The sequence below is a fragment of the Cyprinodon tularosa genome, unplaced genomic scaffold (genome assembly GCF_016077235.1).
Source record: "Cyprinodon tularosa strain WSP-4 unplaced genomic scaffold, ASM1607723v1 ctg130, whole genome shotgun sequence".
In the NCBI taxonomy this organism is placed as follows: domain Eukaryota; kingdom Metazoa; phylum Chordata; class Actinopteri; order Cyprinodontiformes; family Cyprinodontidae; genus Cyprinodon; species Cyprinodon tularosa.
In genome coordinates this window covers 601,481-628,534 of record NW_024038115.1, presented here as the reverse complement: position 1 = coordinate 628,534, position 27,054 = coordinate 601,481, and the positions used below count along the sequence as shown (strand labels likewise).

The following is a 27,054-nucleotide window of genomic DNA, read 5'->3' as shown; positions in this document are numbered from 1 at the left end:
AACAGTTGCAAGCCTGTTTGTTTCACAAAGTAATTTATGTTTGCCGTTGAGCAGACGGCGGGTGAAAAGCTTTTGTTGCGTGTGCCTTTATCAGAATGCAAATCATAGTCTAATGACCAAACCGCACAAATCTTTGGATGGAACATTTCCAAAATCTAAAACTCAACTGAGGTTGCAGTTTTTGCATTTGTTTTAGTACTTGTGAATGTCAGATGCAAACTGATATGATCTAATTTAATTGCCTTCATTTGAAATGTTTGAAGATCAGACCCTTGATGTTAAACTTTTCCACTTTTTTATCCAAACTTCCGCTGCATGTGTTTTGCTCCATGGTGCAATATCTATGGTGACGTAGAGACAACTGGAATGGAAACAAAGCAAAAAACACAGATTAACATCATAATGAAAAAAGCCTTGAATGCAAGCAGAGTAAGCTAACGGATTAAACATTTGTAAAGTGATAATACAAGATATGTGACTACTTTCAGTAGAATAATTAAACCAATATTAAATGGTGAGTAATATTTCTTAAAATCCCAAGATAAACTTTTTAAATCAATTCTATTGAACAAAAACAGTTCTCACTAAATGCACCAATTAGAGTTGGTATGTAGATAGTTTATCGTTTCTGCAGTGTGAGACAGGATTTTCCATCTCTTTTGTAACTTTTAACTGTACTTTCCAATATTTCCCAAAAGATAAATGTGTCTCCAAGATATATATATATATATATATATATATATATATATATATATATATATATATATATATATATATATATATATATATATATAAATCTCTTTTCCGTAGCTTCGGCTCTGACCTACCTCCACAGTAAGAGGATTATCCACAGGGACCTGAAGCCAGAAAACATTGTTCTGCAGCAGGGAGAGAAAAGGGTAAGTTAAAAGAGAAACACCCAAACCACAAGATGATTTTTGCCTCTTCTGTATGTGAGTTACAATCATAAATCTTCTCAACATGTTGATTCCTTCTCCTCAGTATTTTATGTGGAAAACTCTACTTGAGGACCTTGCTCTTCATTTTATTTATTTTAAAAACAAATCATTGCATGTTAGAATTCTGCTTAAAACAAGTTATGCAACTGAGGTCAGACTCGTTAAAGAATTTATGATCAGGTTTATTTACAATCTGTTGACCTCGTAGAAATGGAAACTAACGAAATTATTCAACTCAAGTTTATAGTTTTGCATATTTGTTTATTTCTTTTCACTTACATACAAGAAAATAGAAAAAAAGTTTAATTTCTGGGTGTGAAAGTAAAGTCTGAATTTGTTTTAAGATATTTAAACCAAACTTTAACATTTAGGTAGTTCGTATATTGTGAAATATGTTTTAGAACTACCGTAACTATGAAATATGAAACCAAAACAATTGTAAACCCTAAAATGTTGAACCATTTACAAGCAAAAACCTATTTAATTTATCTTTTTGGGGGAATCCCATTACTTTTTCAATAACTGAAAAATAATATTTACCATGCTTAAATTAACCATAGAGAGTCAAAAGGAAGCTCCTTTCTCAGCTCTGCCTGTAACCTTGTTTTTATGCAGCCATTTTTATGGGGTGTTGTCCCTCAACTTCTTTCCTGTGTTTTCTGTGGGATGTGCCTCTTCTGAGATTATTGTTCATTATTGTGGCTTTGCACCAACATACAGACAGAAAGCATTACAGTCGGTAATAAAAGAAGCATGTCGCCATTTGAGGGACAATGCAGTACTCAGGGGTAGGCAAGTGACAAAGAAAACAAAGTGATAAAAAAAATGCCTCACTTATACTTTTATTCTCATATATTCTGTCTACATCATTAAAGGCAATGATAATCTACAGCCCAAAGACCTTTTATCAAATAAACCTTTGACTTCCTGTTCAGGTACACCCTGGACAGGTCGCCAGTCTGTCGCAGGGTAACACAGAGATGCACACCTAAGGACAATCTAGAGATGCCAATCAACTTAATAATCAGTCATGTTCCACCTTTTACACTACCCTTGAAAAACAGATCCTTGCTGAGACTGGTCCGAGCTCGGATCAGTTAACCAGGCCGAGCTCAGTTCTGACGGCCTTTTACACATCGCGCTATCTCGGTTCCTCGACTCCTCGCCTCCTAGTGATCTGCCGTATTACTGCCAGTATTGAAGGAGGAAATCAAGCAGTTGGTGGCGGTAATGCACCAAAAGTTGTTTGCCGACCGCCATAAAACACAAGAAGAAGAAGACGATGAAGGAGGGAATCAAGCAAATCAAAATTGCGGCGCCCGTCACATTCAGAACGTTATGCTTGATTATTGTTGCTGTACTTCAGTGCTATTATTTAAAATGCCATTATTTAAAATGCTGCGTGGAGAAGATTTTGATTGTTGTTTATAGTTTTTCTTCTTCTGTTTTGTGTTGGTTGGCAAGCAACTTCCGGAGGGGCATTACCACCAACTACTGGAATGGAGTGTGAATCGGGATGTGCAGCCAGACGGAGATGACGCGCTCTGCTCATGCGCTCTTGTTATCAGAGAACCGAGCCAGGGAAAAACCGAGCCGAGCCCACCTCTGGAACTGGTCTACAGTTAGAGCGGTTTGGTTGTGTCTAGCTCGGTTCAGTTCAGTTTGCTTTATATTTACACACGATAAGTTATCTTAGTTACTGAGCTCGGACCGGTCTCGGCACGGTTTTTCAAGGGTAGTGTAAATGGGGTAATGGTTTTGGACTGTGGGAGGAAGCCGGAGTACCCAGAGAGAACCCACACATGCACAGGAGAACCTGCAAACTTCATGCAGAAAGACCCTGGGCCAGGAATCCTTCTTGCTTCAAGGCTCCAAACTGAACCACCATCTAAGCCAGTGTTATTTGAACCTGTTTACACTATGGGCTACCACTGCAAAAAAAAAAAAAGGGAGGTGATCACCTCAACAACAGTCGAATAATTAGTCACATTGAATTTTTTATATTTGGAAATAAAAAGAGAAATACGTCCCAAGAAATATGTATTTGATTTGTTTTTAATGACTCAAAAGACAAAAAAAGATCAGTGCCTCCTTTGAAAGGTCTCTATCTTCTTGATTACTTCTCCTGCTTATGAGAATGATTTACTTTTCTCTTTTAGGAATTTCTAAGGTCTACAATTTCTGCATATTGTTTTTTTTGAAGTACAGATAGGGTTATGTAATTATCTTTCAAATTAACTTCAGCAACAACCAACCATCCTTATTATATATCTAGAAAGAATGTAAAAAAACAAACTGCTGAAAAGATATGTCCATATATTTTTAAAGAGATGGTCCGCTTGCTTTATGTTGGGAAGTCAATGTCATTCATTAATATTAATCAATAAATGATATTAATTTATTTTAATTGATAAAAAGTTGCAACGAATTTATGCATTTAATATTTCAAGATAATCAATGATAAATTAACTGAATTTAAAGAGCACTGTAGATTTATATTGATCACTCAAGCATTTTACATCTGAGCTTTATTCACCTAATCGCACCCATGCACCAAAGCACAGATTGGTAGGTAACTTTAGGTTAAGTGCTCTGCTAATGGACGTCAATGTCTAGCAGGAGGAAGCTGCAATTATAGGAACCTGGGCCCTTGTTACCTATAATAACAGAAACAGGTTTATGTTGCTGGATAAAAAAATGATAATAATGCTATAGTCTGCATCCATCCGTCCGTCCGTCCGTCCATCCATCCAACCAACCAACCAACCAACCAATTAATTTAAGCTTGAATATTTCTATATTTTTGTTAATGTTCTTATAGGCACCCATAGAGGGTTTGATTGTGTTTCTAATGCACAAGCTGAGAAAACAGTAACAGCAGTTATCACTACAGGGAAAACAGCAAAGGCGCCAGTCAAGGGTGGACCCATTCAAACCATAAAAGATATGCACACTTATATCTGAACAGAATGAGCTTAGTTATCTGGTTTAATTTATTCAGAGGGTAAAAATCCAAAGATGGTGGCTGACTGCTATTTTGCATGTGTTGATTATTCAACATTGTAATGGTGATACAACCTTTGCACAGACTAATTTTAACTGTAAGCTAAAATTGCCAACCTTCAGCTAAAAGATGACAATCTTTCAGTTCTTTTGCTAATAAAATGTAATATCAAGTAAAGAAAGAATATCTGGACTGATGTTTTTTATTCCAGCTTATAAATGGAATGGTATAAATACAATCTGACTGTTACTTCTTTCATAAAATGTCCCCATTTTAATTGTTGTATTTCATTTGCAGAACAAAATGAATCCTTTGATAATTTCACTTTTTATTTCATTTCATTATTACAGCTCATCCATAAAATCATAGATCTCGGCTACGCTAAGGAGTTGGACCAGAGCAGCCTCTGCACATCGTTTGTGGGAACATTACAATACTTGGTTAGTCTTACCAATGATCTCACTGGACTTCTTTTAACTTTCTCCTTCTTTACATTCTGAGCTCTAAATCTACTCTTCCTTGTTCTTCTTCCAGGCCCCAGAGCTTATTGAGAGGCAAAAGTACACAGTTTCAGTGGATTACTGGAGCTTTGGCACATTGGTGTTTGAGTGCATCACTGGGTTTCGACCGTTCTTACCGACTTGGCAGCCTGTTCCTTGGTAGGTTCACATTTTAAATCTCCTTTATGTTGTTTTTGGTATTGATAGACACTATTTTTTACTCTCCAAAGTAGGGCTGCAATTAACCATTATTTTTCAAATAATTATTATTATTATGTGATCATTTAATATGTTTTGTGTATCTGTAATTTTAAAGGGACCCCAGGAAGAATAGCTGTCAAATTACTGACAGCTAATGGGGATCCAAATAAATAAACAATAAACAAATCGATTAATCAGTCGATTATTTTTTCGAGTAATCGATTAATAATCTGATAGAAAAAAGTACGTTAAAAAGTACTTTTCATGAAATTAAACCAGGTGAAACTAAAACCTTTCCCTTTGAGGAGTTCAGGATAGAGCATATTAATAGATTTTGCTACAATCTTGGTATAAGTTAAGGTTTGGGGTTAAGGTCTCTACTCTCCATTTAGTGATTAATCAATTGCCAAATTAGTTGAAAATTATTTAGATAATTGATTAATCACGATTAATCAGATTCATTGTTTCAACCCTACTCTAAAGCAAGATCTGTCACCTTTGACCATGATAATATTTCCTTAGTTAAACTTATACTCTTCCATGATGTATCTAATAATATTGGATATTCTTTTGTACTCCTCTCCTGACACATTTTTAAAGTATCAAGCTTTTGGTGCGGAATACAACAAAGAAAATGTCAGCAAAAACCTATTAGAGCAGCTGAACGTTTTATGATGTTAATCAGAAGCTCTTTAAATGATGGCAGGGGTTTAATGGTATCCATTTAACACAAGTCTGAATACAGTAGTGAACTCTGAACACAGCCGCAACATCCTTTCTTATAAGAGAGGTGTGCTCTCTCAAGAAATAAACAGCAATGTTTTGGTTTCTATGTTTTCTGTGAAATATGTTTTTTTTAATGAAGTTTTACAGCTTATAGTTCACATTAAAGGTGCAAAGGGAGATTTTCTCCTGGTTTTCTATTTTCTTAAGCACAAAAACTGGGTTGTATACACTTTTCTTTTGCTCCAATGTTTACATATCCAAAGCTGGGATCAATAAAATCCTAACCTGACTCCGCCAGATGGATTTGCTCTGCATATCCATCTGGAAACCTTCGGTTTAAGTAAGTTTGGGAAGCGGCGAAAATACTGGTTAGCTGATTGGCCTATGTTGGTGATAGACGGGCCAAATAAACCAATCAGATCAAAGAAGCATATGACGTACTAACAGCCAGGCTACTCTTGCCGAAACCAGTCGGGAGAAGAGCAAAAACATCTTTTCCTCTGAGAAAAGCCTCCAGAGCAGTGTTTTGCTCTTCTTTCAGTTAAGAGATACTCTGTAATTTTGATAAAACTTGCTCGATAGCTACGCTAACGCTAGTTTCATCGGCTGAAGCCGCCATGTTCTTTAGACAGAACTGTTGCACTTCTCGTTGCGTCACACCTCAACCCGCCTCAAAGCCAACGCTGATTGGACGTTCGTTTGGTGAACGGCTCCAAATTTTCTTTAACAGAGAGTCTCCAGACTGATTAGCGAGTGAAATCTTGAAAGCTTGCGAGATCAGGATGGTCTCACGAGGCTAATAAAATCCATCAACTTTATCCAAGACTAATCATGTCATCTTTGTTTGCCTTTTTTTACATTTATGTTGACCTCTTGTTTGGGTCAAAATATGGAACAGTGATGCAAACTTGTGTCTTTTCTCTTCCTTAACCCCATTTTTTCAAGCTTCTAGCAGCAGTGATAACGTAACAAGTTCAAGGATAATATTTTCTTATACTAGGCGATAATTAACGGTATTTAAGATAAATGTTATTGTATGATTTCTAGACTGAATGTAAGAAAAACAAGAGTTGCCAGTGAATTGCAGGATATGTGGGTTGTGCCAGCATCAGCGCCTCTTGTTTTTTCACCGTTGTGATAAAAGATCTGATGCTCATGGGGGGATATTGCTCCACGAGATGGAAAAATATGCCCTAACACTGGCAGGAATTCAGTTCTTGGGTTTTGTTTTTTTTTTCTGAAATGGAATTTAACACTAATCCCTTTCTCCTAAAGACACAAAGGTGATAAACTCAACATTAAGTTTTAAAGCAACTCCATCTTTCCAGGCACAACAAAGTCAGGATGAAGCACGACGACCACATTGTTGTCTACGAGGACCTGAACGGGGATCTTCGTTTCAGCAAACATTTACCTCAGCCAAACAACCTCAACAGGTGATTTTAAATGAAGAAAACACAAAATACATGTAAAAAATAATTCATTATGTATATCTATCTATATGTGTATATATATATATATATATATACACTTGAAAAAGACACATGACCTTTTTTAACTCACTAAGCTCAGTAAATTGATTATATTATGTAGAACAACTGAAGCTGTCTTGATACTGATAGATGTAATGTAAATAAACCTGCCTTGCCTTGAGATAGTGTACTTTACTTATTTCTTTCTTTATTTTTTTGTGGTTAGTTTAGCTAATTTTGCTTAGCTGTATCTGAATTTGCTTTTAAATTTCATGACTTGAGTTATTTTTTAGGGTATCCTACCACAAGCTTAACACAATTGCTTGCTGGATTGGGGCTCATTTCTCTAAGCAAACATGGCAAACCCTGTTTTTAATTGCTTTTCTATATATATTTTTTTTTCATTAGAGTCACACAGCATACAATAATTTTGTTATAAGTATTATTATAAGACCTGTGCGTCATTTAACATGGCTAACCTTATAATACAGTCAAATTGTCACATACCTGAGAAATATGCAAAATACACCCATACAGTGCACAAGTTTATGGCACAAGTTTATGTTCTATGATGTTCATCCTGACCATGCACAACTGCAGGTGTGCTGCTTTCTCTCTTATCCTATAAATATAATTGTGGTGATTATGTCCAAACTCTTTCATTTAGCTATGGTTTTATTTAACACTTTAATTTTCAAGTTTCTGTTGGATTAATGGCTTTTTCCTCCATCGGTGACCTAGATCAGTGATTCCCAACCCGGTGTACTTGTACCCCTAGTGGTCGACGAGTGCATTGCAAGGGCTACATGAAAATATTTTATTTCTTAGGTAGTACAATAAAATAGGGCTGGAATCTGTTTTGCTTTGTGAGTACCCAATAAAAAAAATGAAACCAGCTTTTATTAACCAAAAAGTAAGTTTTTGTTATATGTTTGAGTTCAGCTGTGAAACACAACCAAACCAAGATGAGGAACAAACTGGAAGTTAAAAACAACCTGGATTAGTAATTCTTTACACAGATCTATCGGAGATCATCAAAGCAGCTCAGGGTGACTTAATTAGTTTTACTTTGTTTTCATCAAAACACCTAATTATAATTATTGTTCTGTATTTTGTTCCCAATTGATCAAGTTTAAAATGTGATTATATGGGAGTTACTCAAAAGATCTCAAGTTTTATAAATACAGGTTTATAATAGGATTTTATTTTTTATTTATTTATTTGAATTCCTTACTAACTTTCAGGCAACATATTCATATTGGTCTTTTTGTTTGTTTTGTTTTGGTGTTTTTTTTTTTTTTTTTTTTTTTTTAGATAAAATGCTTAAGAATTAAATGCTTGAAATAAAAGATTAGGTAACATAGTTGTTATTTTACAAGCAGTTGTTGTACGTTCTACTTTTGGACAATCATCAATAATTTTGACTGAAGGGGTACTCAAAATAGCCAAAGGGGTACACAAGTCAAAAAAGGTTTGGAAACACTGGTCCAGAGGATGAGACTCCTTTTTGCTTCAGCCTGTATCTTTACAGTATTTAGTGATTTTTTTTTTTTTTTTTTGTGATTGACTTTGCACTGACTTCCATTTATTTCCATGGTCTTACCCTGACCCAAACCCTTACCACACCTTAAATTTGTCGACTGGACCCAACAAGACCCTAAACACAGTATAGCATCAAAATCAAGTCCGCACAACAGCTCACACATCTGAATGTTAACAAAATTTGACAAATCTGACAAAATTTTTGAAAATCTTTATTAAAAAAAACTCATTCTGATGTTTGGCAAATGAAGATAGTTTTGGTAACCCTCACTGACTTAAAACATGAAAAATAATGCCGTGTTTCCTCTTTAACTTTCTTTCGTGTGGGAACTGTTGCTTGCAGTCTGTTAACAGAGAGGCTGGAGAAGTGGCTCCAGCTGATGTTAAAGTGGTCGCCGAAGGAGCGAGGCAAAGACCCCAACGCTATCCCCAGCGACTGCTTCCTCCAGCTGGAGATGATACTCAAGCTCAAGGTGAGCCATTTCCACTTTTTCACTCTGTCCACATCAGGCATTGCTGACCTCATTTTACCCTGCTTCTCCAGCTGGTTCATGTCCTCAACATGATGTCTGCCAAAATCCTGATATATGCCATTTCTGATGATGAGACTGTGGCCAGCCTGCAGCTGAGAATTGAAAAAGACACCAACATTCCTGCAGCCAATCAGGAGCTGCTGCTGGAAGCAGGACTGGTTTTAGAAGCAAATGCACTGGCCTCCCAGTGCGCTGTAGATTACATGGTAATATTTTTTTACATCACTGCTGTAAGTTTGATACAATCTACAAACTTTGATTTGTTATTTCATTTTCCTTTAGGAGGTAGATGGACGACGGACAGACTATCCTCTTGTGTTTCTGTTCGATTGCTCCTCTTGCACTTATGAACCCCAGTTTAGTCCTCGAATCCTCCCTGAAAATGTCCGCTACATCCGTAAGAACACAGTCTCTCCTCTTTAAATAAATGGATTTAGAGAAACAGCCATTTTTCAGTTTGCTGATAAGTCCCCAAACATCATCGCCTCATCTTATTGTGTTTTTTTCTGTCTCAAAGAAAAAGATCCCAAGTGTCTTCTTCAGTACAGCCAGCTGAGGAGGACCTGTGGCCAGGTGTGGCACACCATTCGCTCTCTGAAGGAAGACTGGCAACGGCTGCAGCAAGGCCAGAAAGCTGCCATGTAGGACATACTACACCGTTTATCCACACATGTTGAAAACCACTCCTAATTTTTAGAACTCACAAGTGTTTCAGAGTTTTTTAAAGCTGGAATCACTTAAGACATTTGCACATTTATGAAAATGTTCTTTCTTACTCCTTTTAGCATGAGCCTCCTGAGACACAACTCCACTTTGTCCAAACAGAAGATTGAGATGGTTTCAATGCACCAGAGACTGACAGCCAAGCTGGATTTCTTCAACACAAGCCTTCACATAGACATGGACAAGTACCAGGAACAGACAGCCACAGGGATTGGTACATGATGCTCTGAGATAGCAAGTGTTTTATCCACCAAACATGTTAACTGAATAAAGAGATGTCTGCAGCTTTCACCTCAGGAATAGCTAATCGATCTAATACTAAATGTACCTCTTTATATCTAAAAGCTTCTGATAAACTTCTGAGTGTTTGGAGGGAAATGGAGCAAACTGCCATCAGCTGTAGTCAGGTACGCTGAGTATTATAAGATGCCTTTAAGGGGTTTTTGCTTCCTTTAAAGGATTATAACTTTTGTTTTTGAAGGCCCAGGTGACCGAACTTGAAGACGAGATGATGAAGCTGCAGCCAGACATCGTGGATGTGCAGAGGCAGCGGAGCGGAGAGACTTTGGACACGCTGTGAGTCTGAAAATAAAATCAAGAACTTCTCTTTAAGCTGAAACACGGCTCACTTCTTTTTTTTTTATCCTCAGGGAAGGAAAAGCCATGGAGTTGTTCCGCAAACTCAGAGAAAAACCCAGAGGTTTGTACTTTTTTTTTTCTTTTCTTTCAAGCATCAGCACTTGTCTCGGCTTCTGCATGTGGAAACAAACAACTCTCTGGTTTTCCTTCCTCAGACCAGAGGATGCCAGGAGACGGCATGGAGGCGGCACGCCTGGTGGTTCAGGCAGTTCAGTTCTATGAAAAGAAAATCAGGGATTTCTACACAATCCTCAGGTACTCGTACACATTTACATCTGATATGTACATTACATTTTTGTACATTTACATCTGTGCTTGTGCATTTCCCTTGAAATAACATCTGAAAACTCTTCCTAAATTTTCAGAAACGTATATGTCAAAAAGGAAAATATGACCTTGATGCATCCGTTCATAAGGATTCTTGTAATTTAACTCGAGAGCATTTCGTTTTTTCATCAATCCCTCCAACTTGCTAACAACCCCATCAAAATAAGTTCAGAGAAGCGACACGAAATCATGATGGAATAAAAAAAAATTTTACTTTTTAATTTTACGCATTTGTTCTTGAATTGAGGAGGTAAGCGAGACACTTTGCCAATTAAACAAGACAATTTTCATTTAAAATAAAAAATATTTGCATGGTCTAATTTCAAGTGCATATTATCTAATTATCTAATTTATGAGTAAGATCCTCATTCTATTGGCAGATAATCTTATTTTCCTACTCAAACTAAGGGTAAATACACTTAATGTAAGACATTATTTTTTGCATTGTAGCTCAGAAAGGAGGCTATCAATAGCAGACTCTGTGAAAAAAAAGCAGTTAGGTCCAGTTAACCATCTGGAAGCAGCTAAATCTAGAACCTAGTTTGATGGGATAGCTTAACAAGCACATACAAAGTAGATAAATATGGAAGCTAGAAAACTAAACAATTACTAAAACACCTCTTTGAGCTTTAGACATATGCATAGTGCTATGTCCAAACCAAGATATGTGTAAATTACATACACCATAAATGTGCTGCCAGAACACTTCACTACACCAGACCCAAGGCCACCGGTTCCCAGCTAGTGTTTAACATTTCATTTGGGTCTTAATCTGTGTGGAGTGGGGCTGAAAATATAGTTTTTTTTTTGTGCATGCTACAGTAAGACTGCAATGTGCCGCCACCGTGTGATGGAGCTGCTGCCGAAGGTGGAAGAAGTGGTCCAGAAGTTGGCAGAGAGTGAGCAGGTCCTGATGGGTCTACAGGAGAGAAGACAAAGGGAGCTGTGGAACCTGCTGAAAATCGCCTGTGTGAGGATGCATGAACTCTCTCACCCGATCAGTTTGACACAGAAGAGAAGCTTGAAAACACAAGAGGTTGACATTTAGCAGGCAGAGCCAGTTAGCAGCTGATGTGTGAAACAGAATCATTTTATTTTAATGCAGAGCAAAGTTCGAAGCCCCGTGAGTGGAAGTCCCGATGGACTCCGAACGCCTTCATCAGTGCCTCCTCTGATGACCCCCAGACACAGCGTACAGCAACTGTGAGTATGCCTAAACACAAACATTCAACTCAGTAACATTATGAAACTTTAATAAACATTCATATCCACTACGAGGCCCAAAAATATCACCTAATTATAGAATTATTTAGTAAACTGTAAAGATTTTTATTGGACGCCCCCTTTTTTTCCCTCTATCTGCTCTTTAATATTATGCATGCATGCATTTGAGTTTTCTGGGAATACAGCATCACAGACGATGTGATAACGATGTTAACACCATCAATAACATTCGTATGAATCATGGTTGATGTCTCTGCAGGGATGAGTCTCTAGTTGAGGAGAGCAGGACATTTGAGAGTCGCCTCCAGAGTTTACTGCAGGAAACTATCCAGGAATCAGAGAGCAGCATGGAGGTGTGTGTGGTTTCATACTGAAAGTACTGGTTTATTATACTGCTGTGAGTTATGCAAGCCTTGTTTTTTGTCCTAGATGCTGAAGGAATGGACGTGGCTGCGAGGAGATCAGAATTTCTCCAGTGACCTCGCCTAAAATGATATTGCTTAAATGTCCCTGTGCTGCCCCCGTGTGGAGGGCAATTGTACAAGCAGGTGTATGTACAGTCAGTTGTCTGATTTGGTGAATTAAATAAATAAATAAATTGAACATTATTGATCTCACATTGGAGAAATCTATCTCTGCATTTAACCCATCCCCTTGGGGAGCAGTGGGCTGCCATTGTGCAGTGCCCGGGGAGCAGTGGGGGATTAAGGGTCTTGCTCAGGGACCAATTAGACTTTTAACTTTCAGGTACATATTTTTCCTTTTAAGTTTTCTATCTGGTTGCTTATGGGGATTATTAAGAAATACTGAAGTTAAGAAGAACTCAGTATTTTTTTACATTTTGTAAAATAATTATTTTACTGGGACTGACCTTATAGATTCTTTTTTTTAACTAAACTTTTACCACAGGGTTTGAGATCTTAAAACACTTAACCACAAAAGAAAAAAATATATATTTTTTTTTTGCTCTGTTTTACAAAGAGTTAAGATGATTTGGGTTTATGTGTTTTGACAACAATGCAGGATTTTTCTATCTTATGTATACTGAAATAAATTCAGTCCATCCTATATTGTGTCTTGTGATAATTTCTTTTTAGTAAATGAATTGTAATCCACAAAATAATATATAGTGGAAAACATTAAAGAATATTAGGCCCAACATACTGTTAGCCCTGAAAACCTCTTTGAACCAGCGCAACTGTCAGAGAAATAATATACTTCTTTTATACTTAGGTTTAATAGATTATTGGCTGTTATTTAACTGACTTTCAAATTTTACTTTTATTTGGCATCCTCTTTTTCGCTTTTAAATCAAAAACAGATCATATTTCACTGTTTTCTTTATTTCAGTCATCTTTGGCTTTTATTATCATTTCTTATCTGGCTCACATCATCAGATAGATTTAACTGAATACTTTTTTATTTCATGACTTTTTAAAGCAGTTTCTTTGCACCAGACTTTGGGACATTCTTACAAGATTAATGCCACGTTCTGGGAAATCTGTCTGAATATTATCAGCTCATCCCAAATATACCTTTGAATTATTGTTGTTTCTTTTTTTTTTCCCCTTCAAACAGGGAATGATTCTAGAAAGGTGGCGGAGATGATCATATGAACGTTTTCAGGGCCAAAATAATAACATTTAAATAAGGAAAAATATATATACATCTCCAAATGTTGGTTGTTTTTTGTTTTAAATTCCAATATTCCCAAAATGAGAACCCAGACAGATTTCATAACCTTGATGGTTTGGAGATGGTTAACATGTCAGCTGTTATCTGCATCCAGAACTCTAAATCTGTAGCTTGACATTTTAAGCTTGTATCTTACAAAAAGATTTAAAAAAAAACAAGTGGCAAGCTTAGGAATTTTCCATCTGAATCTTATGAAAATAGAATGAGAGGCTTTTATTTCAAATTTAGATCCAGCTTAATCTACCTTTAATCTAGCCTTAGTTTGAAGTTCTTAGTTTAAGAGTAACTGTTTTCATCCTTTCTATAAAAACTGTATAACTTTGCCCTATGGATAACGACACAGGTGGTGTGGCCACCCTGGTTTATGACCGGCAGAAATCCCCATGGTACCTGTGATCCCAACAACTGTGCTTCCTTCTGCGGTCGGAGGTGTTACTCAGATGCCTTCATCTGTACTGTTTACTCCTTTTTAAGTTTTTACAGGACTAGTGGGTAGTTTTTTTTCCAAAAGAAGGCTGACAGGAAAGGGGGAGAGACATCCAGTAAAGGACCACAGGTCGGATTCAAACCTGGGTCGGGCACGTCGAGGACTAACGCCAGCTGCACGTCCCCGTTTACCTTTTTTAACTGGTTGTTTTCATCTGACTGAAGTGATCTCAACGATAAAAATGTAACAGAAACCAACAGGCTGGTGTTGTTTGACAGTCTTTATTTCATTTATTCAATAAAATTAGTTAGAGGTCCAAAGAGTAGACAATAGTTCTTATATTTCCACAGCATAGTTGTGAAACGTGACCAAGGCTGAAACATGATGTTGACACTGAGATTCAAACTGCATTCAACCCCTATTTAAACCAAATGGGGCCTGGAAAAAACAAAACTATATTTCATTTTTTTTTTCCCACCAAACTCTCTCCGATCTATATTGCAATTGATTTTCACACACTTTATCAATAGCCTGGATATCATGCAAAAAAACCAAAACACTCCAAAACAAGCAGCCTATAAATATCCTAACATGATACAACTGAGCATAACTGAACTAAAACAGACAGTTAAATTAAAAACTGCGCCTCAGAACTTGCTCTGGTTAAAAGTGCACTTTAATCTGTTAAAACTGTGTTTGTGCTGTATGCTCTTAGGTTTAGATTTAAAGTTGAACATATTTTAAAATGTAAAAATAAGTTATGATTGGGTGACAGTTACAGTACTGGAGGTCTTGGAGGCTACTTGGGTTTGAAGGTTAAGGCCAAAGAATGTGTGCGTGTTGGACTGAGAGGATGTATTCACATGTTGCTTAGTGGGTCACTGCAGTTTCGTCACATTGAGGGCTGTGTATTTTGTTTTTTTCCTCTCCATTTTCTGGCAGGTCTTTACGCCTCCAGCTCGAATCCCATGCCGACTTTGTGTCCACCGCTGTTCACGCTCTTCCCATCGATCAGCGCAGAGAGAGTGAGTTTCACTCCTGCCGGGAGAGAGAATTATAAAATGTGGACTTCAATTAACTGCAGGTCTACAATTCTAATTGTTTCTGCTGTAAAATTAGTTTTTTTATGTATGATTGCGAACCTGGCCTGAGGGTTTGCGTGTATCCAACTCCAACAAGGCAGGCATTGCTGACCTTTGCCTGTGAGGAGAAAAAACACCAGTAAAAATCTATATTTAAGGCATTATAAATGAATCATAATGAAAAGGTGCAGCTTTCAATGAATTATGTTATTTCGTACAACACACTGCAAAATACTGAAACCTAAATAAGTCTTTTTTTTTCTTAAAATAAGTGCATGTTTTCTTGAATTGCAGAGGTGAGACCCTTTGCCAATGGAACAACATAATTTACACTTAGAATAAGAAAAAAAAAACAATTGCATTGTCTTATTTCAAATGCATATTATCTAGTTATCTTATTTTAATAGTAAGAATATTCATTCCATTGGCAGATTATCGTGTTCACCTACTCAAATTAAGGGTAACTGCATTTATTTTAAGAAGTTTTTAATTATTTCTAGATCATTTTAAGAGTGCAGAATTTGGCCAAAATACTGAGAAGACATGAATTTGCTTTCATTTGGGACAAAACTGCTCAAAAACTCAGAAATGTTAATCATGAAATATTTTGTGAATAACTAATAAAAACTCATTATCTTTGATAAGGAAAAAAGGGAAGGGAAATTCTATAAAATCTGTATCACAGTTTGTATGTATTCCTTATTAAAATGACTACAGAGATGTTTCAAATGTGATGCACATTAGCTTAGCATAACTGCTCTTTTTAAAGGATGTTTGCACTGTGCAAACCTCAGACATTTGGTTTGGTTTCTTCCTGACTACAGAAGTGAGACTGAAACCTTTTAAGATCTGAAGAGCTGTCTAATGCGCTCAGAAGGAAGACTGCAGTTACCTTTAAGGGTGGTAAAGAAATGAGGTTAACAAGTGGAGGAAAGACAACTGCCAACTATCTACTGTCACCAGGTTCACCCTCAGATGCTTAGGAAACACCTAGAGATGCTACAGCATGTCCTGCAACAGGCTCTCTAATGACTGGTTTGGAGTTAGGAAATGTCTTGAGCTCTGTGATGACTAATTGAAAGTCCATAAACAAATAAATAAAACATCAAATTTTAGAGGGTACTTAAGATAAAGATTTTATGATGGGAGCAGCAGCAGTGATTTTTAAATATATCTTTCTAAAGAGGGATTTTAACTTTAAATTCATTTCATATGTCTCTTTCTTACAGACAGGGAGGCATCCTTATCCAGCTTGTATTTGGCTCCGATTCCAAAGCGTGTGTTGTTGCTTCCTGCTGTCCATGCAAGGTTCACTGCTGTCTCCAGGTTGCTGTTCACCTTCTGGTAAATGGAGCCCCCAAACTCTGTGCCATCATTACTAAGAAAAAGAAGATGAAAAGGCATACTTAGAACTGACACGCTAAAGGTTTGCACTACAGGCACCAGGGTAGGATTCTAACGTCATTGTGTTTTTTGTGTGTATTTATAGGGGCAAACACAAAAATTCCACAGAAATGTACACGAGAACAAGACACTGCTATGGAAGTAGCTTATATATATTTCTTTAAAGAACAAACTTTAATAGAGTTGTGTGAAGGGAGACTTCCGAGAATTTCAAATGGTTTCATCATTATTATATTATAATTCACAAATTTTTAATACATTTTTTTTTTTTGGCATCTAATGTTTTTATTTAATGTCAAAAAGATTTTAAATGATCTATTAAATCCTTTATTCATAGTAATAACATAGAATATTTAAACTATTTTGCAAATTTCCTCAAATAACCCCACTCAGTTACACACTTGTTGCAGTGTTGCAAATATGCCCTTAATTCACAGGGTTATTTCTATTGTTTTCTATTATATTCTATTCAAGTAAAGAAAAAAAAAACACAGCCTCTTGTGATCCATACCAGCTTTTTAAGGAAGGAGAAGCTGCAACTGTGTGTTTTAGGTATAAAAAAAAAAAGTTTGGATTATTAAGCTTGTTAGCTCCACATCAGAATCAGAAATACTTTAATAATCCCAGAGGGAAATTACTTTTGTTACACGCTCTAGTTACAGTTTTACATGATATATACATACATCCAACTATACAATATAATAAAGATAAAAGATAAAAAATAAGAATAAAACAATATAATAAAGATAAAAAAGATAAAATAAAGATAAAAAAATAAGAATAAATGTTGTCTATCAGATGCATCAGAAGACCAGCTTCACATGAAATAAATGTGATGTTAAATGGTGCAACCTGGCATTAAAATATAGTTTATAAATTAAATAACTGGTGGAGCCTCATTAAACACCAGTCTGTCCTCTGATGTTAACAGCAATCATTTTTAACACCTTCTAACCATAAGTTAAAAGGTTAAGTCAAACTGTCCACATAAATTTTGAATTTTAAATTCTAATGAATTATCCTAATGAATAATGCTACACTTTTCAAACACATGGCAATGATTATAAAGTGTCTGCTGGTGTTAATTAAAAGCATAATGCTGCTAAATCAACACCAGGTGGTGTTTTTAGTGCCTTGAAAGCCACTAAGCATTAAAATGCTGGAAAGCCTATTATCGCGTCTCAGATGAATTTCCAACTAAATGCCCAATCAGGACACGTCTCAGTCTTTATTTGGACTGTGAATACAATTGGCATATTGAATTAGAATAAATATTAGAGAGCAGCTTAAAAATAAGCTGCACAATGATCACAAGGTTCCATCTAAAGCGCAATATTTATTCCTAACCAGTGATAAATCTGTAAAAATGTGAGACCGTTCCTCTAGTTTGTAAAACTCCAATAGTAGTTTAGAAGTGTAGATGTTGTGGCAGTAAGTTTATGTTTCTGTGCCTAAAAGGACACCCTTTTGATGCCGTGATGGAAGCTTTCAGTCTGAGCGAGACTTCAGCAGAGAGGGTGAGAAAAGTTCCCACACAAATCTGATTCGGTCTAGTTTTGAATCCCATAGAAAACTTTCATAATTAAACTAAATAAAACATTTAGGAATAAAAATGTTAAAGGGGTCATAGAATGATTATTTAGGGTATTTGGTGCTGGTCTCCTAATTGGGAGTGTAACATTGGTTGGGCTGAAAGTGGCATATTTGCTATGCTATGAGAAATATGGCAAGCCTGGTTAAAAGCCCTAGAATAAAACGACAGGTTTTCTTCCTTTTATGTTATGCTCATTAATATTTAGCTGTGCGCTGATTGGTTGGTTTACACTGAGAGAAGCTGCTGAGCAAATACGCATTGTAGCAACATGCACTCACTCACTGAAACATCAAATTGTTGAACCAAGCCGTCAACTACAGGGCTGGTCCGGGAACCCCGGCAGACGGTGGCAGGGAGCCAGTGGGGGACGGGGACGGAGCGACCGAACCCGACCCGGTGATAGTAGCCTGGACACCTGAACCAAATAAGGTACCATCCCCGAATTGATGGTGATTATGGTGGAAGTATAGAATTGTGAGATTTGCAGAGAAAGGAGGTGTCGATGGGGTTTGAATTTTATTGTACGTTCATTTCACCGACTGAACTACCGTTATTCATCTATGACAATGTAAACTCAGTTTTGCATTCTATGACCCTTTAAGGTTGCTACAATTCAAACACATTTTATATGTTGACCATTTTCACAGAGAGGAAAGACTCACACGTGGGTGTGCAGCTGGAAGTCACCGGCCTTGTATCCAAAGGCGAAGTTGTTTTTAGCCAATTTAGATTTGGCAGTGTCAAAGGCCAACTGGTAGCCCACCAGCCAGCCTTCGAAGCCCAGCACAGCGGCCGCATGGACGGTGGGACCAGCCATGTCGAAGTCCAGGTCACAGCCCAGGTTCATGAAGTCCCGCTTGTATCCGGTCTTTAGTTTGGCACTCTTCTTGCTATACAGTTAAACATCAGGAAAATTTAAATGGAAAGATAATTTAACTCAGTAGTTATAGCATAGAAACGGTGTTCTTTTTACCCAGTGTTTGGCACAAAAGATGTGTCCAATCCAAGCTTTAGCCCTTTAGCCAGCTAAAGACACAAAAGGGACAACCAGTTAGCTATTTTCCTTTTTCATTTCAAGTAGAATGACTTTCTGTAGAAACTTTAAGCTCAACCTGGTCCTCCATGGTGATTTCCGTGGTCAAAGTGTTGTCTGTGGTCCATTTCTGGTTGAAAGTGAGACCCAGATCACACATCTTATACTTTGTCTCCAGGTGGCCTCCTGACTTCCCTGTGTCTGTGTTGTTGGAGCCTGAGGTGGAAAACTCCTGCAGGGACAAAGAGGGATGCTGTAGTGAGGGGGAGGTACAGGTCAGGATGCAGAGAGGTGATGAAGCAAACGAGAAAAGAAGCAGCAGAGGGAAACCACTGCCAAGGATACAAGGCCAGGTATGTAAAAGGAGAACTGAAAGTTGGAGAATCAAACTAATGAGGGAAACTGAAGGCTGAACTGAGAGGGAGAAGCTGCTGGTATGGGTTTAAGGATGAGCGCTGCCAGCTAATGCTGCAGTTGTTTCACTCAGACCAGAAACTACTGCAAAGGAAACAGCTGGAAGGAAGCATGTGCACATTACTGGCCCAATCTACACTACACCTGCTAATAATCATCACAAACATGGAGACACACAGACCTTCTCTGTCTTACCATCTAACAGAAGAGTCCAAAGAAGAAGCAGAAAACAAGGAAGAAAAATAGAGAAAGTTAGGGAGAATGACAGTTTATGAGCGACATTGAAGTAGTCACTGGAGTGGTGGCCTAGTGGTTAGGACATAAGGCTTGGAATCCTGAGGTTCTGAGCTCAAGTCCCACTCCCAAAGACTGCCACTATGGCTCTCTGAGCAAGACCCTTAACCCCACACTGCTTCCTACTGAAGTTCATTTATTATTATCATTATTATTATCAAAACAAGTTTAGGTTTAAAGTTATGTGACCTGATGAGTATATTCTAAAAGGGTACAGTGTGGTTTTAAATGAATAGCATATAAGATAAAAAAAATACACAGAAAAAGTATTTCTAGGACAAAAATACTATGATGTTTTATGATATTTCTTACATTTGAAATGTATAGACTAAAGAAAGGAGACATTTCTGTAAATGAGGTTTACACTGCATCTCTTTGACAAAGACGTCTAAAGTTTAATCTTAACATTAGACATCCCTAAAAGACAAAACTACTTACAACACCACTCTGAGACTTGGTCTTGACATCGAGCTTCAGAACTCCATATCCTGAGGAGAAAGAAAAGCAGGAAATTAAAAAAAGTCAAGCTGGAGAAATAACTCCCTGTTTCTGCCAGTGTAGCAGAACAAATAAACATCTGAAATATGCAGAAATGTTTTTTAAACAACTCCTGCATTAACACAGCTTTGGTTCAAATAGCCCAAATTAGGCAGCATTAGTACAAATAAATAAAAACAGTGCAGGTGTGGAACAGCTGAGAGGGGATAACTCACCAAATCCCTTGCCAAAGATGTCCTTGGCAGATTTTCCCAAGTCTGAGTATGAAGGTGGAACAGCCATTGTTCCTGAGGAGACACATCAGTCCACATTGTTTTATTAACTATCAGTAAAGACAAATGCAGCTTTAATTTTCTGAAAGATGCATGAAAGTAATTGCTATTTTTTCCTAAAACCAAATCATCCATATTTTCAGTTTTCCATCTGAAGTTTAAGTTCAAGGTGATTTTTTCCCCCAGACAGGATCCCCAAGCCAGCTTTCAGCTCCAGGTTATCCGTTTGAGAAGTCTTGAGTAACCCAAAACCTTACAGTTTTCCTTCTGAGGAGCTTAACTTTTCTCCAATATCTAAAAAGCAATCTAGATTTTTTTTTTTTTTTACTTTTTTTTTTTTTTTTACTCAAAAATCATGCATTTACCTGAAGTTCAAAGCAGAAATCTCTCAATGCTATTCACTTATTAAAAATCTAACCGATGTTGCTCTATAACATTTTCTAAGAAAAAAAAAGATGGTGGGAGGTAGGCAGGAGGACAGAAACCATAATATAAAAATATCCTAAATGGATGGGATTGAAAAAAATAGGAAACAATGAGGAAATTCCAGCTTTTATGATTATTATTATTATTATATTACTAATCCTGACATAAACTGGTTCCTCTGAGCAAATTATAAGAGCAATTAGTTTATTTTTCATAGTGCTGTATTAGTCAATAAAGACATTATTGGTTTGCAAACACTCGTGATGGCCATGAGTGATTCTTTAGCTTTCCAAAATTGTGGATCTTTATTGGTTGTCCTATCATCAACATCATCACATGCACATTTAGAAGTGTTGCAGAAGGTTGCAAGAAGCTTAACTAGTAATTTTTGGTTAATTAACCTCTTATAACTTATCATGATTCACTAAAGATGACAGATTTTGTCAGATCCACAGCACTTGACTGGATTGATCAGCAATCTAAGTAAAGATCTGAGATAAAAAACTTTGGGGCCAGTTAATTATTTGGACATGTTACCACACAGCCATGGCCTGAAAAATACCCAATCTCTGATGACAGGAAACTGCTGTGTATTTATTAGATCCAAGAATACAATAAGCATGAAAGCTTTACGCCTGCTATGAACTGGACACTGCTGTTATACCAGCAGTTTTTCATCCTCATGGATGAAGAGAGTGTAACAAAGACAGGAGCCCATTTTTCTAAATTCCTGAATATCAAAAGAAATAAAATGTCAGTGCAGATGAAGCTTTTAAATCATACAAGAACTATGTACCAAGATTGAAGCATTGTGAAGCCACTTTTACTTAGATGCTAGCATCCTAATTTCAAAACTTGCTGCAGGCAATGTTATCATCAGGCTGAGGGACTGTTTTTCACAGCCAGGGGTGCTGGAGTATTGCACAAGGTGGAGGGAAATGTATATTTAGAAGGGTTACCTGGAAATATTTGACATCACCACAAACTATCTGTTTAGGGGGTTAAAACTTGGAAATCTGTGTTTTATCGGAACAATGAACAGTTTACTTGAACTAAAATCAAGTTTCCAAACTTAAAAAGGTCTGACCCTAAATGTATCTGGTCCATGCCAGGAAACCAATCACATAAAGAGGTGATCACTCTTGATTGAAACACAAATTATGTGTCCTGGTTGTAAACTTGCTAAAAGAAACTTGACCAATTACTAGTAGAGGTGGATGTTAACTTTTAAGCCTGTGTTTATTATTAGGATTCCATAAATCAGAGAAAATCCAACATCAGATGCAAAACTGCAAAAACTCCAGCACTTCTGAACAGACCTGTTAAACAGAGACTGAAACTGGTTTAGAAAATATAATTAAAAATGCTTCAACTGAATGCTGAAACACTGGGAATGTTACTTCTGTCCACATATAAAAAAGCAAAAAGCAGAGCAGAGCATTCATCACACACTGTCCGGCCAGCAGCACAGCACCTTTCTATGTGTCCTACATCTCCAGCTCATAGACATGAATCGATCCTTTGGCCACAATCCACTTGTAATCCAGCAGTGGTTAAGCTAATGAAACCGTCTCTCCAGTCCAGACATGCAGAACATTTGCAACCACAGACCAACTTGTTGCCACTCAAAAACTGCATGTCAAACAAAATCCTTCATTATGCAACACATCAGAGCAGAATGTAAAATGTATGATGTGCAAAGACATACGACCAAGCGAGTGCAGAAAAGCTAACATAAGCAGTAAGCCTGCTTCTGCAGTCAGCAGCTATATGCTACCTAACAGCCTTATACAACCCTGCACCCCACCGTAATGCTTCACACAATCATCAGGGTCCCCTGAGTTAGCATGCACGCAAGACCTGGTGACTCTGATGGAGCATTTATAATGCTGCCTTCACTCACAGGAAGGAGAGGTTAATGTGTAATTTGGTCCTCATCTTTATTTTGCCCTCTATCCTGCTACCCTGACAGTTAAATCTCACTGCTCTTCAGTTAAACAGCTGGACTTTGCCCATCAGGTAATGTATCCCAAACAGAACCGGTGTAGACCAATCAAAGCTCTGGAATACAACAGAATAAAAACTAGAAAATCCTTAGGAGCGGTACTGAGGCTGACACTGTCACACCGTAAAGTGATGCAGGGACCCTGATGATAATTTTCCTCTCTCTCCCTTCCATGCACCCCCCACCACTCACCGTGACCCTTGGGGGCGTTGTGCAAACATGAGACACAGACATCTTTGTTTTCTGCTTTCACGCTTGCTTCAGTCCTCTCCTGTTGAACCACAATCCCCACCTTTCCTTCCATGTCTCCTCAGGACGAGGGAAAGGCAACAGGAAGAAGAAAAATGCAAGACGTTCTGCACAGTTTGACAACTTCAGCTCACAGTACATCACCTACTAAATAAGTAACAGAATATATAAATATGGTATAGGAGGTAGAGCCAAAATGGCAGCGATGTATAATTATATATACATATAAATACAGAGAGCGTATGGGAAGTATTTTTTTTTATCCGAACAGCTGGTCACCAATCATAGATAAGAGATGATAACAATGAGAAGGTGTAAACATGCACATTTATTGCCTTTTTATGTAACCATGCGGTAATTCAATAATATTTTTTATAACACAAATTTGGTCAGATAGCTTAAGCGTGTGGAAAGAGTGCCTCCTTGTTTCAATAATATACATGTTCATGTATTTTTTGAAATATATATATATTTTTGTCACATTTAGGTAATGTACCACATCTAGAAAAAAGCTATGTTAAAAGAGAAATGCTGAACTGTCTTTGACATTAAATTAGATTCCAAACTGACCATATAACTTCATCTGAGCTCATGCAAAAGGGGTTTTGTCTGGTTTTTGCTCAGGTCTTATCATGTAGCAGGTTGGGGTCAGCAAGCTTTCAAATTCTCTCTTGCTCCTGATTCTGCCTTAGCTTCCCTAGAATGGGCACTCTAACCTGCATATTTGCTGACAGCATGGAACTCCTTGTCAGTCATTGTCATTTGAACTGACAGATGCTCCTTTTTCACTCCCCTCACACAGTCCATGTCTGCCTCTTTCTCCCCTTCAGCCTTCATTGCTTGGTCTGGCCTCTAAGTTTAGCTCTGGTAAACATGACACTGCAACACGTGACCGGGCAGTCAACATGTGTCCTCCCCCCAAGATCAGCGGATTGAAATAAAACCCTAGAAAATACATGCAGTGTTTCTGCATTGTGCCTCCACTCTATGGAGAAATGCTCACATGAACATGCCACTCACTCTCGGTTTCATTACTAGGTCGGACTGAGCTCAAAGGTCAAAAGGGCATATATGAAGGTGACACAAACACAAGATGGTGGTTGATATTCGAACTTAATACATTTTCAGTGATCAGTCTCTCTATTTTCATAGTTTTTGTTTAGAAAATTAGGAAAATACACCTAAAAAGGCATCAGATAATATAAAATTAAGTGGTTTAAATTCAGCTTAAAAAGAACCTTGATAAAAGACACAATTTGAGAGAGATAAAAGACGAAAACAATTTAAAATGTGTAAAAACAGCAGTTACTCAACACTAAACTAATCTCTAGATAACATAAAACCAAGGTAGTATGTGCTTGTGGAAAGAAATGTGTGTCTGTGTGTGAGAGAGAGATAAGGATAAGTACAGCAAAGTTACTCTTCAAACATGTAGCTTAAACCGCAACAATGTTTTGTGTGGCATTTTGGATCCCACTGGCTTGACTGTTGCATTCTGTGTATAGTGAAAACAGCCACTCTGCTGATGTGCGTAAGCATATGTTTACCCTGATTTTAGAATCAGTTTATATTGTTATTATAGAGGCTTCAATAATGCAGCCAATTCTGCATCTGATCAGGTTTAGTAGCAACACAAATCCTACATTTCTATTGCAATTTATGTCCAAACAACTTCCTCATTTTGTTGAAAAGTGAAAAGTCGTAATTTTCAGATTGTTGAAAAGGCGTTGAAAACTCGGTTTGCAACATCTTTTCAACGTCTATTATCTGATTAAAGTTGGACAAAATCAGACCAACCAAATACAGCCCAATTTTCAACAATGATTTTGGAATAAATCAAGACTGTGACGAACTGACCAGATTTAGCCTAAAAATAACGTCTAAATGACGTCTGGTCTTTGGGGGGCTGGATTTCTCTCTTTGAGACCATTCCAAGAGTTTTACACTTCTAAGGACCCTAACATCTAAACTGAGAACAAAAAAATGTGTGCTATAGTTGGTGTTTGAGAAATCAACAGAACATTAAGTGCTTAAAAGATTTTGTCAATTTTTGCATCACATACATAGGTCTCTAACTATTGTCTGAATTTTATTAAACTCAAAAATATTTTCAGCGAAGTGAATACTGTTGTATAAAACATTTATACATTAAGAAGTGTTAGAGCTTCAAGCTTTAATGCTTTAATAATTAGCATCTTTGACACATTCCATCCATCTTTGGAAGTCAAAGATTCCAACTTCAAAGTCACAAATTTTAAATGAAACACCCCAGAAAGTCGGAATTACGAGTCGGAAAGGCGCCGCAAAAGATGCTACCCGACTTCCGCATTCAAGATGTTGACAGTAGTTAAACTTTCCTACCATTTGTGGCAGTTCTTTTTTATATATTTAGCATTCAGTCAGTTGTTCAGTAGCAGTTTTTTCTGTTTCAAAAATAGGTATATGTACAGAATACTGGTTGGATCAGCGTTTTATCACTTTTATGTTGTAACAATGGCGGTACCAGTTATTGAGGACACAAGGGTCTACAAATGGAAAACTGGAGTACATTGACCTTGAAGATTACGTCACTTAGACTTAGACTTTATCTTCATTTTCTACACACAGAGTGTATACAACAAGAAATTTAGTTGAGTATCGATCAAGACATTTCTATTTGAATGCACCCTTAAGATTAAATAGGTTTTAAGTCAGTCATTTGCCTTGCTACCCCACCCACTATCTTTATCTGATAACAGTATGCTTAAACTTGGTTTTTGTTGTTCCATTTCATGAATATCAGTGGGCCCCATCTGGCCACTCTTTTAAAAACTTTATGGGGGCATCACTGGATCTTCAACATAACCTAAAGCACTTTCTTTTTTGTCTTAAAGCCATTGAAATAAAAATAATTTTTAAAAAACTGTTAAAATCAGTATATTGAGTTGTGAATCTCAAGGAAAATCAACCAAATACAGAAATACAACTTTCAACTCTCAGAGTATTTGTGGGGAGGATTTAATCTAAAAAAGAACTGCCTGATTCAGAACGTTGGATAGCGACATAAAAGAGGAATAACACCAATTTACTAATAAAATGTAAAAACTATAAAACTTAATCATTCCAAGAGTAATCTGTATTATTAAAAAGAAGATAAATAATATTAACGATAATGAATTAATGCCAGGGAGGTTTCGTTTGGTTAAGTCTAATTTAAAATATTTCTCCAAGGCCATGTGACTAGATTTTCTTTAGATTTATGACACCACGTTTGACCCAGAAGTTCACCACAGGGTGCGTCTTACTAGTAACCCCTGTACTGCAGTTTGCACTCAAACTGTTTAACTTGTTTTTAAATACCACACATGGTTTCAAACATAGTGTGTAAATCAGTTAAAACTAATCACCTGGGCGCATAAATGCGACTATAATGCGAACCAAATCAAAAAAAAATTTCAAGTTGGGTTAAATCACTTTGCAGCTCGCCGTGATTTTTATACATTTATTACAAGTGATTAAAACAAACACAGGCCTGAAGTAGAACACAACCCAGACACAGAGTCTGCACCGTTCCTATGTTCCTACCCCCCTCTCTATGTGACTCATTTCTCACTCAGTCAGGCGACCTTTGGCGACAACTAAATATAATGCAGAGAAACGTGCAGCGGGAAAACTTTACCAATCCACGCATTTTGGTAAAGTTAATGACTTCTTACCTGTAATTTCAAACGGAGTGTGCAGAGTTTGCAGCGTTCCTCAGGGCAGCTGAGTGAAGGAGAAAGCGCAGCCTCTTATGGCGCATGCGCAGTGAGGCCTTCCTCTGAGGGCGGGG

General features: G+C 37.2%; 2 protein-coding genes across 5 annotated transcripts in view; one reads left to right on the top strand and one right to left on the bottom strand.

The window, feature by feature from the left end:
- ikbkb (inhibitor of nuclear factor kappa B kinase subunit beta) overlaps positions 1–12,453 on the top strand; it is a 32,654-nt gene extending 20,201 nt beyond the window's left edge. The window contains exons 6-22 of the mRNA XM_038277256.1: positions 811–899; positions 4,314–4,403; positions 4,498–4,622; positions 6,719–6,826; positions 8,748–8,877; positions 8,949–9,143; positions 9,220–9,334; positions 9,455–9,578; positions 9,723–9,874; positions 10,006–10,067; positions 10,142–10,236; positions 10,311–10,360; positions 10,455–10,554; positions 11,449–11,596; positions 11,732–11,829; positions 12,110–12,203; positions 12,280–12,453. Of these exons, the coding sequence (XP_038133184.1) occupies positions 811–899; positions 4,314–4,403; positions 4,498–4,622; positions 6,719–6,826; positions 8,748–8,877; positions 8,949–9,143; positions 9,220–9,334; positions 9,455–9,578; positions 9,723–9,874; positions 10,006–10,067; positions 10,142–10,236; positions 10,311–10,360; positions 10,455–10,554; positions 11,449–11,596; positions 11,732–11,829; positions 12,110–12,203; positions 12,280–12,339 (1,835 nt within the window). The 3' untranslated portion in view covers positions 12,340–12,453. The remainder of the gene's footprint in view (positions 1–810; positions 900–4,313; positions 4,404–4,497; positions 4,623–6,718; positions 6,827–8,747; positions 8,878–8,948; positions 9,144–9,219; positions 9,335–9,454; positions 9,579–9,722; positions 9,875–10,005; positions 10,068–10,141; positions 10,237–10,310; positions 10,361–10,454; positions 10,555–11,448; positions 11,597–11,731; positions 11,830–12,109; positions 12,204–12,279) is intronic.
- Positions 12,454–14,237: 1,784 nt separating this feature from the next.
- On the bottom strand, positions 14,238–27,054 carry vdac3 (voltage-dependent anion channel 3). Of its 4 annotated transcripts, XM_038277251.1 has the most exons (11): positions 26,939–27,054; positions 23,187–23,300; positions 20,507–20,578; positions 20,232–20,281; positions 19,695–19,697; positions 19,165–19,317; positions 19,026–19,078; positions 18,715–18,942; positions 16,282–16,432; positions 15,115–15,172; positions 14,238–15,010 (listed from the first exon to the last, which is right to left on the bottom strand). In XM_038277251.1, the coding sequence occupies exons 2-11, from the start codon at positions 23,296–23,298 to the stop codon at positions 14,919–14,921; spliced, it is 972 nt and encodes a 323-aa protein (XP_038133179.1). In that variant the 5' UTR covers positions 23,299–23,300; positions 26,939–27,054; the 3' UTR covers positions 14,238–14,918. The 4 variants fall into 4 exon arrangements, with proteins under 4 accessions (XP_038133179.1, XP_038133180.1, XP_038133182.1 ...); XM_038277252.1 differs by lacking the exon at positions 19,695–19,697; XM_038277254.1 differs by lacking the exon at positions 23,187–23,300.

Excerpts from the sequence above, each read along its gene's own strand:
- vdac3 (XM_038277251.1), bottom strand. The coding sequence starts at position 23,298 with ATGGAAGGAAAGGTGGGGATTGTGGTTCAACAGGAGAGGACTGAAGCA. Across the intron at positions 20,579-23,186 it reads CAACGCCCCCAAGGGTCACG|GAACAATGGCTGTTCCACCT; the intron begins GTGAGTGGTGGG and ends GTGTCTCCTCAG. Across the intron at positions 15,173-16,281 it reads ATAAGGATGCCTCCCTGTCT|GCAAAGGTCAGCAATGCCTG; the intron begins GTAAGAAAGAGA and ends TTCTCCTCACAG.